The 27329-nt window shown below is 42.0% G+C and overlaps 1 protein-coding gene across 1 annotated transcript in view; it reads left to right on the top strand.

The window, feature by feature from the left end:
• The window catches only part of LOC114622874 (serine/threonine-protein kinase Sgk3), a 107323-nt gene that overhangs the window by 43100 nt on the left and 36894 nt on the right, over positions 1-27329 (top strand). The window contains exon 2 of the mRNA XM_028769430.1: positions 26756-26973. Coding sequence (XP_028625263.1) covers positions 26878-26973 — 96 coding nt within the window. The 5' untranslated portion in view covers positions 26756-26877. The remainder of the gene's footprint in view (positions 1-26755; positions 26974-27329) is intronic.

Raw genomic sequence — 27329 nt, 5'->3', positions numbered from 1 at the left:
CTGTATAGCCCTGGCTGTCCTGGAACTCACTCTGTAGACCAGGCTGGCCTTGAACTCAGAAATCCACCTGCCTCTGCCTCCCAAGTGCTGGGATTAAAGGCGTGTGCCGCCACCACCGCCCGGCATCATGTGACTCCTCTTAACATTACCAGGTCCCACCACCTCTGTAACAATAAACAAAGTCCATCTTTAAGATTTTTGAAATGGCCGAGAAGTGGTGGCACACGCCTTTAGTCCCAGCACTTGGGAGACAGAGGCAGAGGCAGTCGGATTTCTGAGTTCCAGGCCAGCCTGGTCTACAGAGTGAGTTTCAGGACAGCCAGGGCTACACAAAGAAACCCTGTCTCGAAAAAAAACAAAAAACAAAACAAAAAACGTTTTTGAAATGGAATCATCCTTAATCCTTTCTTTTAGTTCACAGTATATTTTTCATGTATTGAAACAGTAAATTCATATATTAGTTTTGGTTTTATACCTATCTTTTTATTCATTTATTTTTTTAAGATTTATTTTTATTTATGTTTGTCATGTGTATGCAAAAGATGGTATCAGATCTCCTAGAACTGGAGGTCCTGGAGGTTGTGAGCCAGCAACTGAGGGTGCTAGAGCTGAACTCAGTTCCTTTGGAAGAGCAGCAAGTAATCTTAACTACTGAGCCATATCTCCAGTTCCTGTAAAACCTTTAAGCATAGAATTACAGGCTGGTAAAAATGGCTTAGGTTAAGGCACTTGCTGCCAAGCTGAATGACCTGAGTTTGATCCCTAGGGCACACATAATGGAAGGAGAGAACTGACTCCCTATAGTTGTCCTCTCTGGCCTACATATATGAGTACATACACATGAAATAAGTACAATTTGCTTAAAAACCATAAATTATGATAAATGTGGCTTGAGTTTAACTTGAGTGTATCCTTCTCCCTCAATGTTGAAAGGCCAACATTTTGATAACTGTCATTTTATGATTCCTTTATTTAAAAACTTTATTTCTTATTCTAGACACAATAGATAGTGGGCCTGAAAGTTTTTTTTTTAATTTCATATACCTACTGTCCCATGCATGGAGTATTACATACATAGTAGGCAATTAGTACTTTTTAGTCAAATTAAGATAAACTCTGTTTGTTTTGCATCTCTGAAGGATTGTGTGTCTTTATTATCTGATATTAGTATCTTCGAAGCTGTTGCTTTATATGTATAATCTGGTCTTTTTCTTTTGCTTTGTATGGGAAGGGCAACTTAGTCCTTGTTACCCTATATTAGCTAGATTCAGAAGCCCCCAAAGCTCTACTCTTAATGGCCACCTTGCATTTTGACAAGAGGAAGTTCTAAGAATCTATATCTGATAGCCTCTGCTATACTCATGCTTTAAACTGAAGGTGACTGTTGTTAGGTTTGTCTGATTAATACTTCTTGACTCTACAGAACAATATAACAGTTTGTCAGTAGTGATTTATAGATTATTTGGGCCAGGCTTCTGAGCTCAGAGAACTCCTTGAAAGTGCCAGTGACATTTCCAAAACACAAGGACCCATTGACAGGTTGTAGAAGTTTCCACTCTTGCTTGGTAGGGCTTCCTGTCCTGTTATCATCTGGATACGACTGCAATTAAATGTACTAACAATCATAATCGTATGTAGTGCTCCCTCACGCAGGTACTGTAAACTGAAGGTTCATCTCTAGAATGTGAAAACCTCCCTAGGCAGACTCTGAGACATGTTATGTGATTTTTATTTTAGCCTTGAGAATTTACTTGAAATTGGAAGGGGGAGCCATCACTATCTTCTATATGAGAAAATAAAAGATCAGAAGTTGCATCAAAGGATAGTAAGAGCTTAAAGAATGTTGAAAATGACCATAGACTAACCAATGCTTTTTAAGAATTTATAATGGTTAATGGAGAAAAAGAGTAGATAAAGTATTTACCTTTTTCGCTGGGAGTGGTGGCTCATGCTTTTTTAAATCCTAGCATCTGGGAGGCAGAAGCAAGTGGATCTCTATGAGTTCCAGGCCAGCCTGGGGTAGTAAAACAAGTTGGATTTAATAACTACTTAGTTTCTCAACTTTACATGAGTTAGACACGTTCTACTGCCGCTGTAAGCTTTTAGTTAGTGTGATATGTAGTTTCAGTATCATAATACTTCAGTATTGGAAACTAGAGAATTTTGTCGCTGGTAACTTGAGGAGCCAAATTGTAGTTGGATATGGAATTTTACCTAGATATTGAAATATTGAGATATTGAATCACAATTTCTGGGTTCTGGGGACATTTGCTAAGCAGTTTACACTTTAGTTTTGGAGATAAATGTTTTGAATAATAGAGAACAATACAAGGTAGCCCAGCTAAGTGCCATGTTGAACATTGTGGTTTATATCTGTCAGCTAAGTCTGTTGTATCAGGATGAAAGGATATTCTGAGCTAAGAGGCAGTGGTGGGCCTGTGGGTTGTAAATGATCCAGTCTGTCAGTCCACCAATGTATATATAAGAGGGAAGCAAAGGATTTGCTAGAAAGTAGACTAGAGTCAGAGTGGAGAACTTGAGTTCTAGGAATTTGAACTTTCTACAAAGATGGCAGTGAAAATGGAAAAGGTTATGGAAGAGACTCTGAAGGGGGGCATTGAGGATCTAGGAACTGCAGGGAAGATAAGACAAAGGCTTGATCTCAAACAGGAGCATCACCTTTATCACCACACACAGCCTGCATGGGGTGATGCCATGCCTTCATAGAAGCTGCTTGGTCCTGTTTGTTCTCTTCTGATCTTAAGCCTCACTTATCTTATGAACACTGATGGGCCAGCCCTTCTAGTTTTCCAGAGTAGACAAACTCTGGAAGGGCATTTAGAGATTATGAGGCCACCTTCATTTGACTCATATGCAAATTGAGGATTTTATATTTTGTGACTTCCTTTTGTGGGGTGAGTGGCCAACCTCTTTGAATTCACTTCTCAAGTTCTTGCAGGAGAAGTCATTGTGTGTCCATTTCCATTTTTTGGTAAAGAGAGCCTTGTGTTTCCCTGCCTTTATTCACTTGCTATCTATCAAATGTAGATAGATGTTTTCATAGTTATGACAGCTCAAATACTCTAGCTTTCTTTTATCCACGTACCTAATCACAAACCATGAAGCAACACTATGGACAATCATGTTACCATAAAAAGAAAATAGGGTTTGGGAGGGAGCACCTGGGCTGTAGTTTGATGACAGGGAGCTTGCCTTGTTTGTATGAGGCCCTAGGTTCAGTCCCTAGTGTTGAGAAATGAAAGACACTTACACATCTTAATTAGCTGTTCTAGAATTAAGCCACTTTCTCCATAAAAGAAAGGGGTGTTCCTTCCAGTGAGCCCAGCAGAAGACACTGGCTTTATAGACAGAGCAGAGTGGGAGAAAGGGAGTCACAGAAAACGGGGATTCCTTATTTCCTTATTTGTGAATTTGCTTTCCTCTTGTAGTGGGGAGAGAGAAACTGGACAATAGAAAAGTAACCACTTGGTTAACAGCAGTTTACTTAAGATTGTTTTAAAAATAACACCTAAAGGCTTAAATGGTAGAAGGATTATTGGGTTATTCAGGATATTTCTGTATTTTTCATTCTCCTGTTCAAAAAAGTGATGTAATTTTTGCCCTATGGGACTAAAATGAGTACAATTTGATTTTTAGTCCAGACTGCTGTTGCCTGTACAGGGCCTTAGTCCAAGAAAGGTCTCTGATGATAGGCTTTATTTAACTCTGCCAGACTTGGCCTGGGTGTGACAGCTCTGCTCTCCTAAAATGTGACTGAGAGAGGGGGAATGGTTATAATTTAACCTGGGTGAGAATTCTTACCTGTGGTCAGTGCCGGTAATTCATTCCTTCCCTCCCCTCCTCAAGGGTTGCCCTCAAGGGTCTCAAGTAGCCCTGGGTGACCTTGGCTATGAAGCAGAGGATGGTGAGTCTGATCCCTTTGCCTGCCCCTCTCGTGCCCACTTTATCCACCAGCATCTATCTGTCTGTCTGTCCGTCCGTCTATTGGTAGGGTCACATGTATTCCGGTTTGGCCTCACTGTGTAGTCAGGCCTGCCTCTCAGGTGATGATTGCAGACTGAGTGCGGACACCATGCCCTTCTTATCATTTTTAAAAGGAATCGGGAGGGCCTGAGATGGAGGTTAGTTCGGGAATTTTCTCTGCCCGTCTGAATAGTATTCCCAGAGACTCTTTCCACGCGGAACACTGAATTCGTGTGTGACTCCTACCCTGCTGAGGTAGTGCCTTGCCAAACCTCACCTTAGCTGGACCTGGGAGAGAGTGCTTGTCTTTGCCAACCCAAGCCTTTTCTTCACTTTCTTCTTTTCCCTCTCCCTTCGTCCTCCAGCACATTTCCAGGTTCAACCCCCCACTCAGACTTTATTTACCTAGGACCTCCTGGGATGCGGTCTACGGAAACCTTTGTCAGGCGCCAGGTGACTGGCGGAGGGGGGTAGGGGCAGTCAGGGATGTGGGCGGGACGCCGCTGTGGGCGGGGCGCCCGCCGGCAGGCGCCCTAGGGGTAGGTGGAGAGGCCCGCTGGGATCGGGTGGCGTTTCGGAGTGGCGCTTCGGATTGGCGCTTCCAGCTTGCCACGCGCAAGGGAGGGTCCCCGAAGGTAAGCGCGCACGCCTCGCAGCGCGGTGGGAACCGGGTGGACCCTCGGGAGTGGACGCAGATCACTCCCTGGTCCTGCTGGAGCTGCGGCGCTGGCCACCGCACTCGCTCCGGAGGGAGGAGGCTTGAGTGATTCCTTGCGCACACCATTCGCAAGCCCTTGGAAACCTCAGGTAGAGTGCAGTTTTTAATGTTCCTTAAAATACATGGATGGTGCTTGGTTCTGGACGTAGACTTCGGGTTTCTGCTGGAACGGAAAGGTGTGACTGGAAAGGAGTGTTAAGAGGGCGCCAGGGTTCCAGGAGGGAGCGTGACTTGAGATTAGCGGCCAAGCTTCTAAGTTGGAATGCTTGAGCTCTTGGTGTACTTATTAACCGAAAAACTTGAGCAGTTTGCTCAGCTTGTATGCACCATGGTTTTCTCGTATGTAAAACCATGGTGCTGGCACTTGTAATCTTATGGCATTGTTGAAAAGATGGGGTTAATACCTAGTGCCTGGCAACGAACATTGGTTATTTTCGCTCTGCATTCTGATGAGCATGAATCTCTAAGATTGTCATTTCTGGGAATCGAGTCTCTTAGAGATGGTTGGGAGATTCCTTTGAGATAAGTTTGTGAACTGAGTCCAAAAGATTCTTTTCTCTAGAACTAAGGGTGCTCTGAGCTGATCATCACTTTATTCCAAACCAGTTCCTAAACGTTACAAACATCTCTCTTTTTCTTCTGTTGGTGCTTGGGCTGGAACACATACACCCCCAGCACATGCTCTGCCCATGAATTACACTCCCGAACTCATAAATCTCAGTTTTGAAGACTATTCTAAAAGAAGGATGAAAGAAAATACTTTTTAGGGTGAGTGTAACCTCATTTTGAGAGTCGGTAGATTTCTTTTGATGGAAAACTTGTGCAGTTTGGGGTGAGTGTTTATTTTGTGCTATACTATTTATTGAAAAAGTACATCAACCAGTCTTTAAAATAGGTAAGTAGACGTCATCTGAGCAATAGCTTGTCACATAGAAACAGGTTCGAAAGAGACAATGGAAGCCGGATGTAGTTATAAACCCATGCTTTTAACTTCTGTACATAGGAGCCAGAGGCAGGAGGATTGCTGAAAGTCTAAGACCAGACTGGGCTTCATAATTACCTGAAGGCTAGAGCTTGTCTCAAAAATTGGCAAATAAATAAATAAAATAAATCTGAAAAGCCAGTCCTGCAGGTCTTTACAGATGAGGATGTATCTAAAGGCCCGAACCAGTAAATGGCAAAGCTTATATCTCAGCTCTGCTGATTAACACGTTTTACAAGCAAAGGAATATGGGAGTTACTGTTTTATTTTTGATAGTTTTATGTTGCTGAGAGATTCTTCACTCAGCAGCATCCTGCTTGATAGTTTAATTGCATGATTCATAATCATTCTTCAGCACCTTTGATTTAAATCACAAGTCTGGAAGTTGCTGCATCAATTATTGCTTTGAGAACAAGATGATTGTCTTAAGCTTTGTATAAACATGTTCCAACAGTGCTTTTGTTTTTCAAAATCCAGCTCATTTCTCTGTGTGCAGAAAGTATGAACAACATAAATAAATTGACTTTGTACAGTTTATTATCAGTGTGTTACTGGTGAAGTTTTCTTGATTGGGTAGGATACTGTCAGGAAATGATACCCAGAACGCCAGCCCTGAAGTGTGAATGGATAGGTTATGTGGCAATGCAGCTGGTAACTTCAAAAGCCTTTCAGAGTAAAATTATTTTGAGATACTGGTGTGTAAGTTGCTGACTTCCTGGCTCTGTGTGTTGCTCACTCCCTCACCTCTGGGTGTTTGTTCAGATGTTTCCTTCTTATTTAAACTTGCATAAAACCCCATACTTCCTATAATACATACTTAGTTGGGATAATTACTCATCTGCTTTCTGCCACTAGAGAGAGGGTAAGTTCCATGTGGTTAAGGGTGCTTCCACTTGCGTTCCCTGCAGAATCCCTAGTGCCTGGAAACAATACTTGTCCCAAGAAGATACTGTCTGTGTAGCTTTGCACAGATATTTGCAGCACAACTAATAATTAATTAAGCTAATGCACCAACACTTTGCCTTACTTGCCTGGTCCCTCTACTTTCAGTTCTTTTTCTTTGTTGCTCAGGAATAAAACCTTGAGACCGAAAGTTTAGTCGCCCCCCCCCCCCCCCCCCCCCGTACCTTGCACTCTACAGGCAAATAGCTAAGTTTTTTCACCAAACAAGCCACTCCTATCCTTGTTAAGCCCTCTTCATTTGTCCCTTCTAATGCACCTACAGCCCTTCAGTTCTCCTTTGAAGGCTTTCAGGTTTGCAGAGCGCCAAGCAAGCATTCATCTTCCTCCTACAGGTGATCTCAAACACCTTTGCAGCCTGTATCTCCTACAGATAAAAGCAGTGATCCCAACTTAGGCTTTCAAATATAAAATAAATTAGGGTTCCAGTGGCGATGCTGTGTAAAACCCTTAGATTGGTATTGATTACTTTGTGGCAGTCCTGTTCTTATTAAGGACTTAGCTGCTTTCTCCGGTTGAGCAGGCATTTTTGATGAACTGACCTTGTGCTAAAGATCTCTGCTACAGAATAAAAGTGCTTTTATCCTGCACCCCCACCCCATCCCTCGCATGCCACGGCACCCCAGATACTGGATGAGTCTAGTTGGAGTTGGCTTACCCTTTCTCAGGATTCCAGTGCTAGCTTTCTTAGAAACTGATCAGTTCTCCTTGACTTGTGATTCTATTAATCTGTTGCTGCATCTTAACAGAAGGACATGTACACACACAGAAGTCCCATATTTTACATCTTTACATTTTCCAGTTACCTTCAAGGGAACAGGAGGCCCATGTATCTGCTTTTGAAGTAAATGTGAACTCAAGTTCTAATAGAGCTTCAGATCATTAAAGATGGAGCTTCACAGCTTGTTGTTGTTGTTCCTAAGAGTAGGGACTTAGAAAGATGATAGGGAAATTGAGAAGGAAGTAAATAGATAGAGATGAAAACATCGAGTCTAGGTTTTTAAGGGACTAGGTGTAGATAGAGCAGAATACTTGATGCAGACAGGCATCAAGACAAATGTTTTTAAAAATGTGTAATAGCCTCACATGGGAAGGTGTCAGGACCAGACAGTGCTAGAGCAACATCTGCAGCTTTGGGTTTTCTTGTGGAGTGTTATCCTACACTGTGTTTTGTTTTTCTACCCTCAGGCACGTGGAGTCCTGCTTCTTCGCTGTGTTTTCTGAGCTGGAGAGAGGACTGAACATTCTCTTCTTCAGTTTGGCTCTGACTTCACACAGTGTAATTTTCTCTGTGTCTGTCAGTCTCCTCCCTACCCTCAGATATGGTTGCTCCGTGTAATCTAGGCTGACCTTGAAGTTACAGTCCTGCTTCAGCCTCTTTGAGTGCTTAGATTACAGGCACCCAATGCCTGGCCTCATTGTTTGTAATCTTAAAATATGTTCATACCTCTTTCTTCCTTTGTTTTTTTTTTTAAGTTTTTAAATTTATTTTTTTATTGGATATTTTATTTACATTTCAGATGTTACCCTCTTACCTCATCCTCCCCCACCCCCCGCCCAGGAATCCCCTATCCCATCCCGGCTCCTCCTGCTTCTATGAGGATGTGTCCCTACCTACTCCCACCTCCCCACCCTCGATTTCCCCCACACTCGGCGTCCAGCCTTCATGGAGCCATCTTCCTACCTGTGGAAAAGATACATCCCAGAGTTTTTATTTCATGGGAGGTATTGATGAACTTTATGCTTTTTGTTTGATGCAGTACTTGGTTTAACAAACTTTTACAATTGTACATTAAAAATGTCTCCGTGTACATATTCAGTTGAAGCATGGTTTTTATTTTACTTGTGACGCTTTCATATATAAACTTGATTGAAGACTTTATTCAGGAAACTGAGATAGGAAGATCTGAAGTTCGAGGCCAGCCTGAGTAAGACCCTGTCTCTTTTTTTCTTTTTCTCTTTTTTCTCTTTTTTACAGAACATCAGACATTTCTGCCATTCAACATTTTATCTATTTTTCTGTTGCATTTCAAACTGAGTTGTTTGTTTGTTTCTGTGTTGGGGTATGCATTATCCTAACTTTGTTCTTGTGTTTAAATATGTAGGCAGACATAGCTCTGAGTTTCTTGTTCCATTCCTTGAATGAAGCTTGTAGTTACTAATACAAAAAACAGTTTCTAGGGAAAACTATACATAAAGGTCTTGATTTTAGACATTTTACAACTTTAAGTTAAAATTTTATGTGTTGCTTTTGCTAGTGATATAGTTAGTAGGTCAGGACTAGACTCACATACTTTAATTTCATTAAGTATTATAATTCAGATATGTAATTGGTTATAATTATTGTGCTTTAGGGAATATCTTCAAATGTGGTAACCAGTAAAGCTTACTTTCAGGAGAAATTTTGAGAACAGATACTTGGTTTTGGAGTAAATTTTCCTTCACCATACCACAAAAGCACCTGTGTTTATCCAAATGCTCCTTGTTTTTGAGATGCCTTTGTTAAGAGTGTTACAAATAACAGAGCAGAGGCACAGACCAATAAGACATCTCCAGCACACAGGAAGCACCATGCAAGGAAATCTGTTTGCAGGGAGGGTTTATTAATACCACAGCCTAGTGTATAATGGAGGGTGTGATGGAGTGAAGAGGGGAAAGTGATGGTCCAGAAGACTGAGGAAGCTCTGCTTGCTAGATGGGCTGGAACGTCTGAGTGTATCTGAGATTTAGCCACTAGCTACATGGGAGGAGAGCAGTGGAGGCTTGAGTACAATGGAAGCAGAGGTAGCAGGTTGAAGTCTTTACTGGTAATTGTTGAATTTGTATGGCTTATGTGGGGTTGGGGAGACCCACAAGAGACAGTGACCTTGGGAGACTGAGAGGGACAGGGCCCAGCCTTGCCACCACTGTAACAGTTATTATGTGGGTTCTGAATCAAGTAGAGGATAGGTACCTTGGGGAACTTTAGAGCCTTCCTCCTAATCTGGCAGTTCTGAGTCTAGTAAGGAATACAAAGGGCCCTTAGTTAGTGCCTGCTTTGCCTCCTCACTCATTTCCCCTCCCTACCTGTCCTTAGTAAAATAGTTTCAGGGAGTAGGCGGGCCCACATGGCTTCCTCTGAGGCTCTTGGACCATTCTCAAATTGATAGGTGCAGCCTTTTCATTTAGTTCCAACTATTATCACTTTTCATTATCAAAAATCAGGATGAATAAAGGTGCCTCTAAGAAAATAGTAACAAGTTTAGGAAAAATTGGGACAGCTCTGTGATAACAGCACAGGGAAAAATCAAAGAGGGTGGAACAGACATTAGAGGAAGGATACTGTTAGTAGGGAAAACAGGAAAGGTTGTAACCATTCATCCTGTGATCTCCGGGAAAAGGGAGAAGGTTACTATGTATCTTTCATCAGGATCCTGTTAGGTTTTAAAATCTGTTTTGTGCCACCATAATTTACAGATGAGACAAAGACTTGCTTTGTTTCCGTAGAAACATTTCAGTATGTTTGGAGCCACATCTTCAGAGGGAAGTAAATAAGTACAGATTTATATGTTTTGTTTTTTTTAAATACAAGTAACTAGTTGGTTTGGGGTTAGAATTTCCTGGGAAGGTGCTTTAAATATAATTGTAAAAGCCACTTATCTTGTTTCCTACTTAGGAATATTCCCCTCCCTTGCCCCAAATTTTCTAGGTAAATTAGGATATAGTTGTATTTTTTTAAGACTCTCACTCTCTCTGTGTCCAGTTTGAGCTTTCTAGTCAAATAGTCTTCCTAATAGGTCCAGGGATTTCCCGTTTGTTCCTAACCCTTCCATGTTCCCTACGTAATTACCATCTCCCGGCAGGGCAGTTCACTTACCAGTTGATAAACCCATCTGACTCACCCAAAGTGGATACTTTACATTCAGGTTTCTCTCTTGGCGTACATTGTACGACTATGGACAAGTTTTAATTCTACATTCCCCTGTTTGGATCATACGGATTATACTTTTAAATCCTGTACTCCACCTTTCTCTTTGCACCCGGCTGCTCTTGTAGCCTCTGATCTTTTATTGTCCTGCAGCTCTGCCTTGACTCTAATTTCAGTGAGATGAGCTCTCACAGAACGGAGCCTTTTCAGACTTGCTTCTCTTAGTGGTGTGTGTTTAAGGTTGTTGTCATGTCTCTCTTTGACTTAAGAGCTTGTTCTTTTTAGCACCACTGTCTATAGTGTCACAGTGTGTTAATCTGTTCACCCACCAAAGGATATCTTGATTGCCTCTAAGCTTGGGCAGTTAAGAATAAAGCTATTTTGACATCTATGTATGGGTTTGTGTATGTGTGTGTAAATTTTAACTTCTTTAGGTTTTTTGTTTTGTTTTGTTTGTTTTGTTTTTGAATGAGGTAGTTTATTACTCTAGCATTCTTTGTTCTCATCTTGTTGGCAGCTGCTACCTGCCTGATGATTCTGTCCCGATCCCTCTGTCCTAAGGTATTAGCTTGTGGCCTCCATCTTGGCCCTTATGTACCATTTTCAGCTCCTAGATGGGTCTGCTGATGTCCTTTCTCTTGGTCATGTAGTCAACTCTAGCCTGCTCTGAAGGTATAGGTCCTCTACTTTGGAGTAGTAGCTCGTGCATAGAACTAGTTTTCATCATAGGAAGAAAGTTCTTTATGCTTAGTTAGCTTGACTGTGCTGCCCATTTGGGGACTTTAGGCTTCCTGAACTTTTGGAGAAAGGCTGCAGAGCTCTGATGAACAACTGCTGGCTTATGTCTTTTATAGTAATTTCTGGCATTGTGGAGCCACCATACTGCCAGCTAGGGACAAGGGCTAGGCTTTTGTCATTCTTACTATTAAAGATTTGTTTCTGTGTCTGTGGTGTCTGTGCACATGTGTGTGCAACATCTATGGAGGCCAGAAGTGGATTTCAGACCTCCTGGGACTGAAGTTATGGGCAGCCCAGCATAGAAGCTGAAACTGAGCTCAGGTCCTCTGCAAGAGCAAGCGTTCTAAACTACCATGTCTTAGTAAGACTCCATTAGAGTGTCTTCCAAAGTGACTTTACTGTTTTTACTGTCCCACCCAATGGGATTTCCTGTTGCTCCTTCCTTAGAGCATTTGATGGTCAAAGTTTTCTGGATATTGGCCATTCTAATAGACATGTATCTCTCTCTTACTCGTCTGTCTTCTGCTCCTCTGTCCTCTTCCTTCCTCCCCTCCCCTGTAGTAGGGATTGAGTGCAGGACCTTGAGTATGGTATGCAAGCATCGTATCCCAACAGTATCCCTGAAATCTCGTTTTAATTTACATCTTTCTGTTGATCTATCATGAAGACTGTCCTTTCATGTGCTAATTTGCCACCTGTATCTTTTCTTTTAATTTATTGTAGTCTGTTGTCTCTGTGTTTGGTGGGGGAGCAGTTGTGTTCCACACTGTACATGTGGAGGTCAGAGAACTGTTTGTATGTGTCCCACTATATGAGTCCCAGGAATGGAACTGAGGTTGTGCAGTCATGAGACTTGGCAAACAAGTATTGTTGGCCTATGTGAATCTTATGTGATGAGATTGTATGTTAAGGTCTTTGACCTGTTTTTGTGTTTTTGCTTTTTAATCCTTTTTTTTTTTATTGGATATTTTCTCTATTTACATTTCAAATGTTTTCCTCTTTCTAGATCTCCCCTTCTGAAACCCCCTATGCTATCCCCCATGACCCATGAGGGTGCTCCCCACCCACCCACTCCCGTCTTCCTGCCCTGGCATTCTTCTACAGTGGGACATCGAACACCCTCAGGCCCATGGGCTTCTTCTTGCACTGATGTCCAACTAGGCCATCCCCTGCCAGATATGCGGCCAGAGCCATGGGTCCCTCCATTTGTACTCTTTGGTTGGTGGTCCAGTCCCCAGGAGCTCCAGGGGATCTGGCCAGATGACACTGTTGTTCCCTCCATGGGGCTGCAAATCCCTTCATCTCCTTCAGTCTCTTCTCCATCTGGGACCCCTTGCTCAGTCCAGTGTTTGACTGCAAGCATCCACCTCTGTATTTGTCAGTCTCTGGCAGAGCCTCTCAGGAGACAGCTATATCAGACTCCTGTCAGCAAGCACTTCCCTGCATCCACAATAGCTTCCAGGTTTGGTGACTGTATATGGGATGGATCCCTAGGTGGGGCAGTCTCTGGATGGCCTTTCCTTCAGTCTCTGCTCCACAGTTTGTCTCCATATTTCCTCCTGTGAGTGTTTTCCCCCTTCTAAGAAGCACTAAAGCACCCACACTTTGGTCTTCCTTCTTCTTGAGTTTCATATGGTCTGTGAATTGAATCTTGTGTATTCCTAAATTTTGGGCTAATATCCACTTATCAGTGAGTGCATACCATATGTGTTCTTTTGTGACTGAGATACCTCACTCAGGATGATGTTTTCAAGTTACATCCATTTGCCTGCAAATTTCATGAATTCATTGTTTTTAATAGCGGAGTAGTGCTCCATTGTGTAAATGTACCACATTTTCTGTACCCATTGCTCTGTTAAGGGCCATCTGGGTTGTTTCCAGCTTCCGACTATTATAAATAAGGCTGCTGTGAACATAGTGGAGCATGTGTCCTTATTACATGTTGGAGCATCTTCTGGGCATATGCCCAGGAGTGGTATAGCTTGGTCTTCAGGTAGTACTATGTCCAGTTTTCTGGTGAATCATCAGACTGATTTCCAGAATGATTGTACCAACTTGGAATCCCACCAGAAATGGAGGGGTGTTCCTCTTTCTCTACATCCTCGCCAGCATCTGCTATCACCTGAGTTTTTTATCTTAGCCATTCTGACTGGTGTGAGGTGGAATCTCAGGGTTGTTTTGATTTTCATTTCCCTAATGACTGAGGATATTGAACATTTCTTTAGGTGCTTCTCAGTTTGACCTGTTTTTAAATTGTATGTGTGTGTGTTTGGTTGGTTTGTTTTGTTTTAAATCCTTTGTGGCACTCTGTGAATATGTTAGGTAATGCTTCTTTACTGAATAGCTTTTACAGATACTTTCTTCCAGTTTGTGCTTACATTCTCAATGTCTTCATAGTCATTAGTTGCTGCCTGTGGTGTTGTATCTACAGAGTCCTCACTGTATCAGAGCCCATGGGGGTTTTTAGGTTATCTTCCAGGAACTTTCTAGTTTTGCATTATATGTACATAGGCTTTCTTTATTATCATCCTGGTTCTTTTAGCTCCTACTTTTGGGTTTCATTGTTCTCAAATACCAGTTCCCAGTTCTGCCTTAATAGGACTCTCCTATTAAGAGTCTCTGTCTCTCCCCTTTATTAAGAATATATACTGGCAGTTCTTGAGTATGTCTGCTTTCAAATACAGTATGGTTTGCCAGGCAGTACTGAGCCAGTCTTTAAGATTAATGTCGAGGGTGAGATGGCTTAGCGGTTAAAAGCACTGACTGCTCTTCTGGAGGTTATCAGTTCAAATCCCAGCAACCACATGGTGCCTCACAACCATCTGCAGTGAGATCTGATGCCCTCTTATGGGGTGTGAGCAGAGCCGGAGCGAGAGGGAGAAGGAAAGGGAAAAAAAAAAGATTAATGACAAAATAGCCTTTAAAAGGCAGTGAGGATGGGGTGGGAGTTTTCTCTAGCCCACACTAACCTCAATCAATAACCTTGAACTTCTGATCTCTTGAGGGCTGAAATTATAGGAGTGTACCACCTTGCCCAGTTTAGTGGTGGCAGGGATTGAACCCAGGGCTCCACACAGGCTGGGTAAGTACTGTGCCTGCTGAGCTGTATCCTCTGACTGGCCTATGACTGGCCAGGACAGTCATAAGTATATAATATACAAGAACATGGAGAGAGTGCTGAAAAGAAAATGCTTTAAAACCATTTAATTTAAATGAATGTACATAAATTTAAGCAGTATTTAGGTGAACAAAATTTTAAAATAGGATTTACACTTTTTCTTGTTTTGTTTGCTTGTTTTTTTGTTTTGTTTTGTGTTGAGTCACAGTTTCATGGTTTCTCCTGTAGCTCTGACTGTCCTTAAACTCACTCTAGAGACTAGGCTGGTTTCAGACTCAGAGATTGGTCTGCTTGCCTCTACCTTCCAAGTACTAGGATTAAAGTCATGCACTACCACTGCCTGGCAAGAAGTTGAACATTTCTTCTTCTGTAGTGTTTTACTCATTTTACCCATATGTACATAATAAATATTTAAAGATAAAATCTTTAAATAAATATAAATTAAGAAGATAAACTACCTCTTTTTAATTGAAAATACCTTTTTGTTTTACCCTACTTTTAACAATATTTTAATGGTTTTATTGATAATATCATGCATAAATAGTATATTTCGATCATATCTATATCCCTTTTCCCTCCAACTTTCCCCAGGACTCTCCTGAACACATCCCCCTTCTAACTTAGTGGATTTGTTTTGTTTTAATAATGCACTGAGTACAATTAGTGCTACCTAATATACACACAAATGTGTGGCTGTCCACTGGAGTACGGACAGCCTTTTAGGGCCATACCACCAAAGAAAAATGGCTATCTCTCAACATTCATCAGCTGCCAATCGCTCCTCACCTATGAGTGGGGCCTTATGAGCTCCTCCCACATCCCTGCAGAAGTGTTGATGGGCTTGGCCTTGTTCAGGCCTTATGCTTGTAACTAGAGCTGTTGTGAGCTCATGAGCACAATAACATGTCCAGAAGACAGCATTTCATAGCTCTTCCCCATCCTCCAGCTCCCAATTCTTTCATTCTTTTGCCTCCTCTTTTGTGTTGTTCTTTGAGTCTATTTTGGTGGGGTTGATCTGTATGTCTGTTTGGGGTGATCATTCAACAGTCAGTATCAGCACCTGACAAACTGTGAGAGTCTGTAGTAACTGCTACCCACTGAACACGGGAGTTTCCCTGACCAAGACTGACAGCAAACATCTGTGAGCATACGTGGAAATATTTAGAAAGCATTTTGATAACATGGCCACTTAACAAAACAACAGTAGTGCCTCCCCTAGGACCCGTGACGTCCTAAGCCAGAGGCTTTTAACCAGCATTACAGTACTGGCATGAGTTTCTGGAAGACATATTCGTGGTGGCATTTTGGCTCTTAGTTGTCCCTGTGATGAGGCCAGCATGCAGCCTGTTCTGTACAAAGCTCGGTATATTAGCATGTTTGGCATGTTTTCAGAGCAGAAAGGCAGGAGTCTTGACAGTGCTTTTTCATCTCTGACCCCTCCAGGAGGCAGAATCAGAAATGGGCCTTTTCTGTTAAGGTTTACTTTCTGGAACTTGGTTGCCTTCTAGATGCCTGGAACTCTTCTCAACTCTGAATCTCCAAAGGTGATACAGAAGAGGCTGAGTACAAAGGGCATGAGAAGTTGAGAGATGTGGTGGGTGCTCTGTACTCTTAGATCAGGGTACTGCAACCCTTAGCTGTGTGATTAAAGCCTAGCTTTCTTCTCCTATAAAATGGGCATAATGATATTTGCCTCAGAAGTCACTGTGAGGACTGGGTAGTGGGTTAGTTGTGAGGACTCAGTAGTCCTATATTAGTGCCCAGTAAACACCAGTTCTTTCTGTGAGTGTGCACAAGCATGTGGAGTCTAGAGGCTGAGGTTGAGGGTCTTCATTCATTTTCCACCGTGTTTATTGAGGTAAGGTCTCACACCTGAACCAGAGCTCATTGAACCCAATTGTCCAGCTAGCCTGCGTGCTTGGGGATTAGATATGTTATCAGATCTGTCTCTGGAACACTGGGATTACAGTCAGATCACCACTCCCTCTTTCATTTGAATAGTGCTGGGGACTCACCTCGGGTCCTCACACTTAGGGGCAATATCCACAGATCATTCCGCACTAGTTTCATGACCTTGGCACTGATGTTTTTGCTGTGGGCCAGTGCTGTGCATAGTAGATGCTCTGCAACATTCCTGACCCCTCCAAGTATAGACTACTAAAAACTTCTTCCGCTGTTGCCGCATTTGCTCCCAGGTGAGAGCCTCTGTGTATTGTTTACTAGCTGCTGTGTTGCCCTGCTGTACTGGCTGTCCCTCTTCAGACCTGGCTGGTCTCTGACACTTCTTTCTTGACCCATTTCTTTGTGTCTTGTTGGACAGGACTCTAGTAGTGATGAGTGGATGGTAAGCTTATTTTTTCTGCTTCCAATTGGCATCTAATAACTTAGTCTCAATGGAGCCATGTCTCATATGCTAGGACAGGCCAGCCGCCCCCAAGAACAACTACAAGATGGCCTTCAGTCCTGCTGGTAAAGTGAAGACAAATCCCTTTTTTGTTGTTGTTATTATTGTTGTCATTACTATTATTGTTTTTTTGGTTTTTTTGGTTTTTCGAGACAGGGTTTCTCTGTGTAGCCCTGGCTGTCCTGGAACTCACTCTGTAGACTAGGCTGGCCTCGAACTCAGAAATCCGCCTTCCTCTGCCTCCCAAGTGCTGGGATTAAAGGCGTGCATCACCACTGCCCGGCTATTATTGTTACTATTATTTGAAAAGCTAATACAATTGAGCTTCCCCCAAATATCCCATTTAGTCCCACGTGATCAGAACAGCTTTTCCTGTTCTCCCTATCCCCCTCTGCCCCCTCTCTTTTTTTGGACAGTCCTCTTTATTCTGCTATGTTTAGTGTGTGATCAGAGGACACTTCTGTAGAATTTGGATTGCTTGGCTTTTATGGAATAAATAAGAATTAAATTTCTAGTAAAATTAATGTTACTTCAGGGAGGAATAGCTAGGATTTATTGCATAGCTATAATCTATTGGTAGAAATCTGTATAATTGTTATTAAGCTGAAGTTACAATTTTTTAAATGGTACAAAATTTACTTTGATTTCAAATTTAAGGTTTTCATTGGTACGAGTTTCTTATTGGTATAAAAGTGAGATTAATATTGTTACTCTCATAGGCATTGTGCCTATATAACACATTTAGGAATACAAGGCTTAGACCCAGTCCTTCTTTAACTCTTTTAACTGATTCAAGATGGTTAGCCTGTGAGTTAAGGGCCTATAGCAAATTCGTGGCTCTGAGTTTATTGTTAGGGTGTTTTCTGTATCTTACTTAGAAATAGCTGAGAGGAATTAACAGACAACAGTCCAGATTGCCTTACATGGATAGTTGATTTTCAAAACGTCAGAAGTCCACAGAATTGACGTTACAAACATTTCTGTATTAATGTTCATTTTGATTAGAGACCTGTCTGCTCCTGACAGCTTCTTGTCTTGGATTCTAAGAAGAAATTGAGCATCTTTGGAGTTACTCCAGTTGTGGTGAGACAGCCACTAGGCAAGAATTGCCTCTTTTCATCTACAGACAAATTATTGTCCAGAAAAGGACACACTTGCTGAATAGTCGACTGATTATATCTGCCAAGACAGAATAATCAGCCCTTAATAATTCTGCATCACTAGATCTGTCAGATGATCCTGGGCCAGAAGGCTGAAGATCGGATACTCCAACGTTTTGTAGTATAGGGACTCTCCAGGTGTTCAGCGGTCTCTATAAATTGGCTATGTTTTAGAAGCTATGTTTTGTGCTTCCCATAATTTCAGTTAATTCAGTCATTCTGGATTTCTGATGGGGTTGAAGACGTATAGTCTCATAGCCAATCCTGGCTATTTACTTTGAGAGAAAAGATTTGAGAAGATGGTTTTCAGCTGACATTCATTCTAAAGTCAAGAAAAAAAACCAGGTTCAGAACTAAGTCTTTTAGTTAGGAGAGATGACAGAGGTTCTGGTTAGTCAAGAAAATGTTAGACTGAGTATTAGGTCTATCTTGTACCTTTACTGATATAAATTGGTATAATTATGCTCTAATTGTATTTTGAGAGAAAAGTTTTATTTTAACAGGAAGGGTGATATGTAGGAGGAGCTAAGGTGGGAGGAGTAGGGAGGGGAAGAGGAGAAGTAAGGAGAGGAGGAGGAGGAGAGGAGGAGCTAGGATGTGAGGGAAAGGAAGACAGAGAGGGAGAGGAAGAGGGAGAGGGAGGAGAGGGAGAGGAAGAGGAAGAGGAAGAGGAAGAGGAAGAGAGGAACATGGAGGCGGATGTTCGCATGTCTCCGCCAGTCAAAGGTAGTTGGTATATCTAGATTGGGTATTAGGTTACACTTCTGACTGTATGGGCATCTTGTTATTGAGCATTACCAAACTTATAAAGCCTTTGATTAACATTTTTTTAAAAAGTTACTAATAGAAAAAAAAGGATGAGGAGGGAGGGTGATGGAATACATGTGACAGGAAATCAGATGAGGAAACTAGCTGGAGGAAGAAAGGGAAGGGGCAGAGGGAAACAAATCAGAACTCTAATGACACATGTATGAGGATGCTGTAATAAAACCCAGTACTTTGTATGTTAACTTAAAATACTAATAAAATAAGCAAGAAGGATGAGGGAGGATAGGATAGGTGGTTTCTGGGGGAGGGATGCGGAAAGGAGATGACATCTGAAATGTAAATAAATAAAATATCCAATAAAAATATACCTTCAAAAAATTAATGTTACTTTTTCTTAATTCTATTTTGACTACTTAAATGTAAGTTCATGAAAGACAGGCATGGTGGCATGCTCCTGGGGGCCCAACTACTTAGGAGGCTGAGGTAGGTAGGACCATTTGAGCCCAGGAGTTCAAGACCAGCCTGGGCAGCATAGCAAAATCCTGTCTCAAACCAAAAAAGAAAACAAAAGCTTTCAGGTCTTCTCCATTTGTTCCTGAGAACAGAATGTATGTATGTATTGACAAGACAGAGTGGTACATGGATAAAAATCTCCAACATCTGACCATCTTGGTTTAAATCCTGTAATCTGCCGGGCAGTGGGGGCGCACGCCTTTAATCCCAGCACTTGGGAGGCAGAGACAGGCGGATTTCTGAGTTTGAGGCCAGCCTGGTCTACAGAGTGAGTTCCAGGACAACCAGGGCTATACAGAGAAACCCTGTCTCAGAAAAATAAATAAATAAATAAATAAATAAATAAATAAATAAATAAATAAATAAATAAATAAATTGATCCTGTAATCTAACACTTACCCCTGCACATAAACTTGGGCCATCCAGACCTGCCCCAAATCAGTTTTGCCTTTACTATTTATACCAAGTGGAACGTACATTGCTGCTGTACATATATAGTGGTTTGGTGACTCACATAGTGTCCTGTTCATTTTCTGTCCCTGTTTTCAGTTTCTTGGACGTATATAGAGAACTGTCCAATCTCTTCTCAGGTGGAGTATCAAACCGAGAACCAAATGGGCAGTAGCTGTTGGCAAATGCTAAGGGGCAGTAGATTTCACTCTTCTCCTGATGTTTGTCAGAGACACCTCAAACCATCCTTACCTCCTGCGTCATTTCTATCTCTGTTGAGTGTGACAAGGCAGAGGCTCAGGGGCAAGGGCAGATTTCATCTTTACAGCACCTTTTTATAGAATAGGTGTCAATAAAAACTGGCAGTCCTTCTGGGTTTCTCAGAAAGTGGGTCAGAACATGACATCCAGACATGAAGTCTGGGCGGTTTTGCTCGTGTCTCAGTAGAGGCAGTGTTGTCTTTCACTTGAGACAGGACGTCCTGTCTCAGAGCAGTGAAGCCCTAGGGAATGATCTGCACAGCAGATCCCTGAATCTCTGGCATTTTCCTCCCATCCCTTGTTTCTTTTTTGTTTGTTTGTTTGTTTGTTTGTTTGTTTGTTTTTTGTTTTTGTTTTTTGAGACAGGGTTTCTCTGTGTAGCCCTGGCTGTCCTGGAACTCACTCTGTAGACCAGGCTGCCCTCGAACTCAGAAATCCACCTGCCTCTGCCTCCCCCATCCCTTGTTTCTGTGGTTTACACAGGTGTCCAGCGTGTTTGCTGTTTCTTGTTCACTCGGAACAACTAATGTCATCAGTGTGGTGGATCAGTGTGGTGGCCTGTGGGGTCAACATAATCATGGTCCCTCTAGAGCAGTGGTTCTCAACCTTCCCAATCTGCGACCCTCTTATACAGTACTTCATGTTGTGGTGACCCTCAGCCATAAAGATATTTCTGTTGCTACTTCATAACTGTAATTTTGCTGCTGTTATGAATTGTAGTGTAGCCGGGCAGTGGTGGCGCACGCCTTCAATCCCAGCACTTGGGAGGCAGAGGCAGGCGGATTTCTGAGTTCGAGGCCAGCCTGGTCTACAGAGTGAGTTCCAGGACAGCCAAGACTATACAGAGAAACCCTGTCTCAAAAAAAAAAAAAAAAAAAAAGAATTGTAGTGTAAATATCTAATATGCAGGATAACTGATACATGATCTCTGTGAAGAGGTTCGTCAAACCCACAGGGGTTGAGACTCACAGGTTGAGAACCACTGCTTTGGAGTCTAGACCACATTCACACAGTAGTGTAAATGTTAGCCCTCTGGTATGACACCTCTGGTATGACAGTGAACAATAGGTATTGCTATTTCTGTCATGTGATAGCATCTCCTTGTCTTTCACTGCTGATAGAAGAGACTGTTTGTCAGGTCATGAGCCATATACTTGCCATCAGAGATTATTCTAACAGTCATCAACCCAACTTACTTCATCTGGGGTTGCATCTGGAATTAGTTACACCGCCTGGTTAGAGTTTGACAATCCATAGTCATGTCCTAAGATGTTTTTCGCGCTTTCTGGGGTAAGCAGGCAGTTTAAGTGGAGATACAATAGGATTCAACAGTCCGGATTCATCAGCGTTTTGGTAGTGATACTGATTTCTGAACTCACAAGGGAGTATTGGGCAGAGTATTTTTGTTAGTGAGAGTAGAGTGGTTGGTTATAAGGGCTGTAAGCCAGGAACCAAATGGACAGTAGCTGTTGACAAACTATGAGTCAGCAGTCCTTACTCTTCTCTTGGTGCTTGTCAGAGTTTTCTACAAGGCTCTTTTCTCCTGTAATAGCTTTTTTCGCAGGATGAGGCTCCGTTGTGGGGATTTGGCAAGTTACTCATATATAGGTGTCTAGTAAAAGTCTGGAACGAGGGAAACAGACACAAGGTAAACCTGTGTTTTCATTGGACGTACCAAGATTGTAGGGCCAATGTTATCTCTTACACCATCTTTAGGAGCCCTGCTCTGACTAGTAGAATATATTTTGTGCCCCCCCAGAAATTGGTGTCAATTCAGAGATGGTGTTCAGTAACCTTTGAAAGGGTTTCATAGTTCCCCTTCTACAGTGGATATCCAGTCTGAGGTGGCTGCAGATCACTCTTGGGGAAGACTGTGAAGAAAAATTAGCAGTATGTGCTCATGGCCTTTTAACAGGTCACAGTAATTCTAGGTTGAATTCAGTGTGTTCTCTGTTGTCTTGAATTTCTCTGTAAGCTCAGTTGGTTATGTGAAAATAAAAGTGAGAGCATGACTGAGGGGAATTGGTGTCTCCTTGGGAAACAACTTGAAAGTTTCACGTGGAGCATGGGGATGAGATGGGGAGGCACTGGAAGTGTGGATGTCCCCAGAGGGGCTCAGGTAGCTTCGTTGAACTGAGTAAGTTCAGTTGAATGGAAGTGGAGGCCATCATTCTGAGCCTCTTTCCTCCTGCCCCAATGCTTGCATCCGTCATCCAGGGTCTGCTTTCCAGCAAGTGCCCTTATGTGCCATCTATAACTGCATAGATGTTGGATGTTTAATTGCTCGTCACCAGTTATCATTAAGTTCTGGCCTTTACTCTTCATCCTTTCTGCTGGCAGCTGTAAGAAGGTAAAGACTCCACAAAGAGCCACATTCTACTAGTCACTTGCTTTCTGCACACCTCCAAGAACACCTGGAAGTAACACCAGCCCTTGTTACAATCATTCTGCTGGCTGTGCCCATCCGGTGACACCTTGCATGTCACTGTACCATTCTCTCCCTCCATAGAAGGGCTCTCGCTTATTAATATATGTCCTATTTTTATATCCTTTTCCCTTTCACTAAGAGTCGAGTCTTTTCTCCTACAGTATATCCCAGTTTCCCCTCCATGGATTCCTCCTAGCTCCTCCTCACCTCCTCCCACTCAGATCCACTCCCTTGCTGTCTCTCGCTAGAACAGAACAGGCTTCTAAGAGATAACAACCAAACATAACACAAGAAAACATAATAAGATAAAAACAAAAACCATCACATTGAAGTTGGACAAGACAAATCAACAGAAGGAGCCTCAAGTGAAGGCGCAAGAATCAGAGCCCCACAGTTCTCACATCCAGGAGTCCCATGAGGACAGGAAACTGAAAGCTGTAATACACACAGAGGACCTGCAGCCCTGTGCTTGCTGCTTCAGTCTCTGGGTTCATAGGAGCTTTGCTCAGTTGATTTAGATGTCTTTATTCCCCTGGTGTCCTCCATCCCATCTGGCTCTTACATTCTTTCTACCTCCTCTTCTCTGGGGTTCCCTGAGCTCTGAGGGAAGGGATTTGATGGGGATATCCCATTTAGAGTTGTGTGTTCCAAGGTCTCTCTTTCTCTCTTTGCATATCTGGCTGTGTGTTTCTGTATATGTTCTTATCTGCTGTTAGAGGAAGCCTCTTTGGTAATGGCTGAACAAGACACAAATCTGTGAATGTAGCAGAATATTGTTTTATCACTACTCTTTGTTTTGTTTCAAAGTAGAGCTCTGGATTGTCTAGTGCCTGGTTCTTGGTCACTCAGGCAGTGTTGGGTATGGGTTCTATCTCATGGTTTAAGCTATAAGTTAGAGCAGACATTGGTTGGTTACTCCTACACACAAGCTTTGTGTCACCATTGCCTAGCATATTTTGCCAGCAGGATAGATTGCAGATCAAAGTTTTTGTGGCTTGGTTAGTGTTTACATTTCTCTTTTGGTTGCCTGTAGAGTATTTTTCCGTACCAAAGAGACTAGAAGGTTCTGTATAGGCACCAGCTTGACCTCCCAGTGTTCATGGGTTGTGCAGGTGTTGTCTTCAGCAGTGGGTTCCTGCAGGCAGTTTGGGAAGAACGACCTATTGTCTTGACAACAGCCTGAGTTGTTTGGAGATTTCCATGGGACCTATTGGCCAACAACTGAATTAGATGTAACTCATACTGGAACTGGCAGCTTTGGTGACAACAGATGGCCAGTTAAGACTGTGTTTCCCTCATTATTTGGAGGCTTTATTAGGATCGCCTTCATGTATTTTAGGACATTTCCACTATACTAGGTTTTTTTTTATTTCATTCCTCAGATTCCCCTCAACACTAGCTGTTTCTCCCTGTATTCCCTCCCTCGATACCTCTCCCCCTCCCAACCTGATCCTCCTGTTCCCATCTGCCCCACTCCCACCCTCTCTCAGTTCACTCATAAAATCTATTCCATTTCCCCTAGCCTCTTCTACCCTCTGTGAGGCTATAGATTATCACTTATTTAATGGCTGATATCCATATATAACCCAATACATACCATATTTATCCTTCTGGGTCTGGGTTACCTCACTCAGGATGATTTTTTCTAGTTCCATCCGTTTGCCTTCACATTTCATGGTGTCATTTTTGTTAACAGCTGAGTAATATTCCACTGTGTGAATGTACCACATTTTCTTTATCCATTCTTCATTTGGGGCACATCTAGGTTGTTTCCATTTTCTGGCTATTAGGAAGAGCAGCAATGAACATGGTTTTGTAAGTGTCCTTGTGGTGTGGAAGACTGTCCTTTGGGTAATATGCCCAAGAGTGGTATAGCTGGATCTTGAGGTAGATTGATTTCTTGTTTCTAGGGAGCTGCCATTTTGATTTGCTTTCTTTCTTTCTTTTTTTGGTTTTTCGAGACAAGGTTTCTCTGTGTAGCCCTGGCTGTCATTTTGATTTTCATAGTGGCTGTACAAGATTGCAGTCCCACCAGTGATGGATTTGTGTTCCCATGCTCCACATACTTGCTGGCATGAGCTGTCACTTGTGTTCCTGATTCTAGCCATTTACATATAAGATAGAGTCTTAAAGTAGCTTTGATTTGTGTTTCTCTGATGGCTAAGGATGCTGAACATTTTTTAAAAAGTGTTTCTCAGTCATTTGGGTTTTTTAAATTGTGAGTTTTCTGTTTCGATCTCTACTCCATTTTTATATTGGATCATTTAGTTTATTGATATCTACTTTCTTAAGTTCTTTATATATTTTGGATATTAGTCCTCTATCAGGTGTGGAGTTGGAAAAATCCTTTTCCCATTCTGTGGACTGCTGTTTTGTCCAAATGATGGTATCCTTTGCCTTACAGAATCTTTTCAGTTTCATGAGGTCCAATTTATTGTTTTTTTTTTTTTGGGGGGGGGAAGTTGAGACAGGGTTTCTCTGTAGCCCAGGCTGTCCTGGAACTCACTCTGTAGACTAGGCTGGCCTCAAACACAGAAATCCACCTGCCTCTGCCTCCCAAGTGCTGGGATTAAAGGCGTGGGCCACCACCACTTGGCTTGATTTTTTTTTTTTTTTAATCTTAGTGCCTGTGCTAAAAACAGCTCGTGAAGTTGTCTTTTGTGCTAATGAATTCAAAGCTATTCCCCACTTTATATTCTGTCAAGTTCAAGGTATCTACTTTTAGGTTGTGGTCCTTTTTATCCATTTCGAGTTGAGTTCTGTTCATGGTGGGAAACATGGATGTGTTTGGATTGTTTTACATGGAGACATCCAGTTTGACCAACACCATTTGTTGAGAATGCTGGATGTTTTTGTTTGTCTGTTTGTTTGTTTTGTTTGTTTTCCCAGTGTATGTTTCTGGGTTCTTTATCAAAGATCATGTGTCTGGATTTGTGTTTGGGTCTTCAGTTCAATTCTGTTGATCAACATGTCTTTTTATGCCGTTTTTATTACTGTAGCTTGTAGTATAACTTGAAATCTGGAACGGTAAGACCTCCAGCAATTCCTTTATTGTCCAGAATTGTTTTAGCTATCCTGAGCTTTTTGTGCCCATATAAAGCTAAGATTGATTCTTTCAGGATCTGTGAAGAATTGTGTCGGAATTTTGATGGGGATTGCGTTAGATCTGTAGATTGCTTTTGGTAAGGTCACCATGTTTACTATGTTAATTCTACCTATGCATGAGCATGGGAAATTATTCCATTTTCTGATATTTTCTTCAACTTCTTTCTTCAAAGATTTGAAGTTTTTATTATATAAGTCTTTGACTTGCTTGTTTAGAGTTACCCTAAGATATTTTATATTATTCAAGGTTATGGTAAAATGTGTAGTTGTTCTGATTTCTTTTCAGTCCATTTATCATTTGTATGTAGAAGGGCTACTGATTTTTATCAATTATTTTTGTATCCAGGTATTTTATTGAAGGTGTTTATCTGCTATAGAATTTCCTTGCTGGGAATCTTTAGCATCATCTGTATATACTACCATATCATAGCAAATAAGAAGACTTGTTTCTTTCCTTCCAATTCTCTTTATCTCCTTCAGTTGTCTTACTTCTCTTAAGACTTCAAGTACTATCCTGAAGTTTTGGAGAGATTAGTGGACAACCTTGTCTTGTTTCTGATTTTAGTGGAATTCCTTTGAGTTCCTCTCTATTTAATTTGATGCTGGCTATCAGCTTGCTCTATGTAGTCTTTATTGTGTCTAGGTATGTTCCTTGTATCCTTGATCTCTCCAAGGCTGTTATTGTGAAGGAGGGTTGGACTTTGTCAAAGGTCTTTTCTGTATCTAATGAGATGATCGTGTTGGTGTTTTTTCTTTCAGTTCTTATGGTAAATTACATTTATTCATTTTCATATATTGAACCATTCCTACATCTCTGGGATGAAGCCTGCACACACTGTCCCCTTCAAAGGCCAGATGAGGCATCAGATACTCTGGAGTTGGAGATATGGGAAGTTGTAAGCCTCCTAATGTTGGTGCTAGGAACTCTGGTACTCTGTGAGAACAGCCAGCTCTCTTGAATGCTAGGCTATTTTTGCAGCCTCATCACGATTTTTTTTTAATTTATTTTCTTCCTTTCTTTCTTTCTTTCTTTCTTTTTTTTTGGTTTTTTTTGTTTTGTTGTTTTTTTGTTTTGTTTTGTTTTGTTTTTCGAGACAGGATTTCTCTGTGTAGCCCTGGAATTCACTCTGTAGATCAGGCTGGCCTCGAACTCAGAAATCTGCCTGCCTCTGCCTCTCAAGTGCTGGGATTAAAGGCGTGCGCCACTACTGCCCAGCCTTGTTTTGATTTTCTAATCATGTTTTTTTCCTGTTGTTTAAGGTTCCATGATGGAGTTTGAACATTACCTCAAGAGGTTTCATATTTTGGATTAGTTAATCATATTTACCCTCTGCTGAAAATTGAAACTTCAGACTCAATTTCTGTGTCCTTCAAGACCTTAAATGCAGAGAGATTGTGCCATGGACTACAAGGAGAGCTGCCCAAGTGTAAGCATTCCCAGCTCTGACGAACACAGAGAGAAAAAGAAGAGGTTCACGGTAAGTATGTGGCAGGAAGCTTACAAGAGTCAGGACAGCCAGTGTCCCCACTTCCCCCTCACTCTCCTCCCAGCCCCCCTCACCCCACCTGTTCTTTCCTAATGAGGAATCTGCCTCCTTTCCTTTCCACGGGTCCAGGTTTTACTTGAATGAACTATTCTCACAAAACCTTCTTTAGGCCAGGTGGTGGCAGTGCACACTTCAAATCTCAGCACTGTAGGGGAAGGTAGATCTCTTGAGTTAAAGGCCAGCTTGGTCTACAGAGCGAGTTCCCATCCAGCCAGGGCTACACAGAGAAACCTTCCCTCAAAGGAAGGAAGGAAGGAAGGAAGGAAGGAAGGAAGGAAGGAAGGAAG

This window comes from Grammomys surdaster, unplaced genomic scaffold (assembly GCF_004785775.1).
Source record: "Grammomys surdaster isolate TR1022 unplaced genomic scaffold, NIH_TR_1.0 64, whole genome shotgun sequence".
Classification (NCBI taxonomy): domain Eukaryota; kingdom Metazoa; phylum Chordata; class Mammalia; order Rodentia; family Muridae; genus Grammomys; species Grammomys surdaster.
Note: the sequence above shows the minus strand (reverse complement) of the source record. Positions and strands in the feature narration are given on the sequence as shown.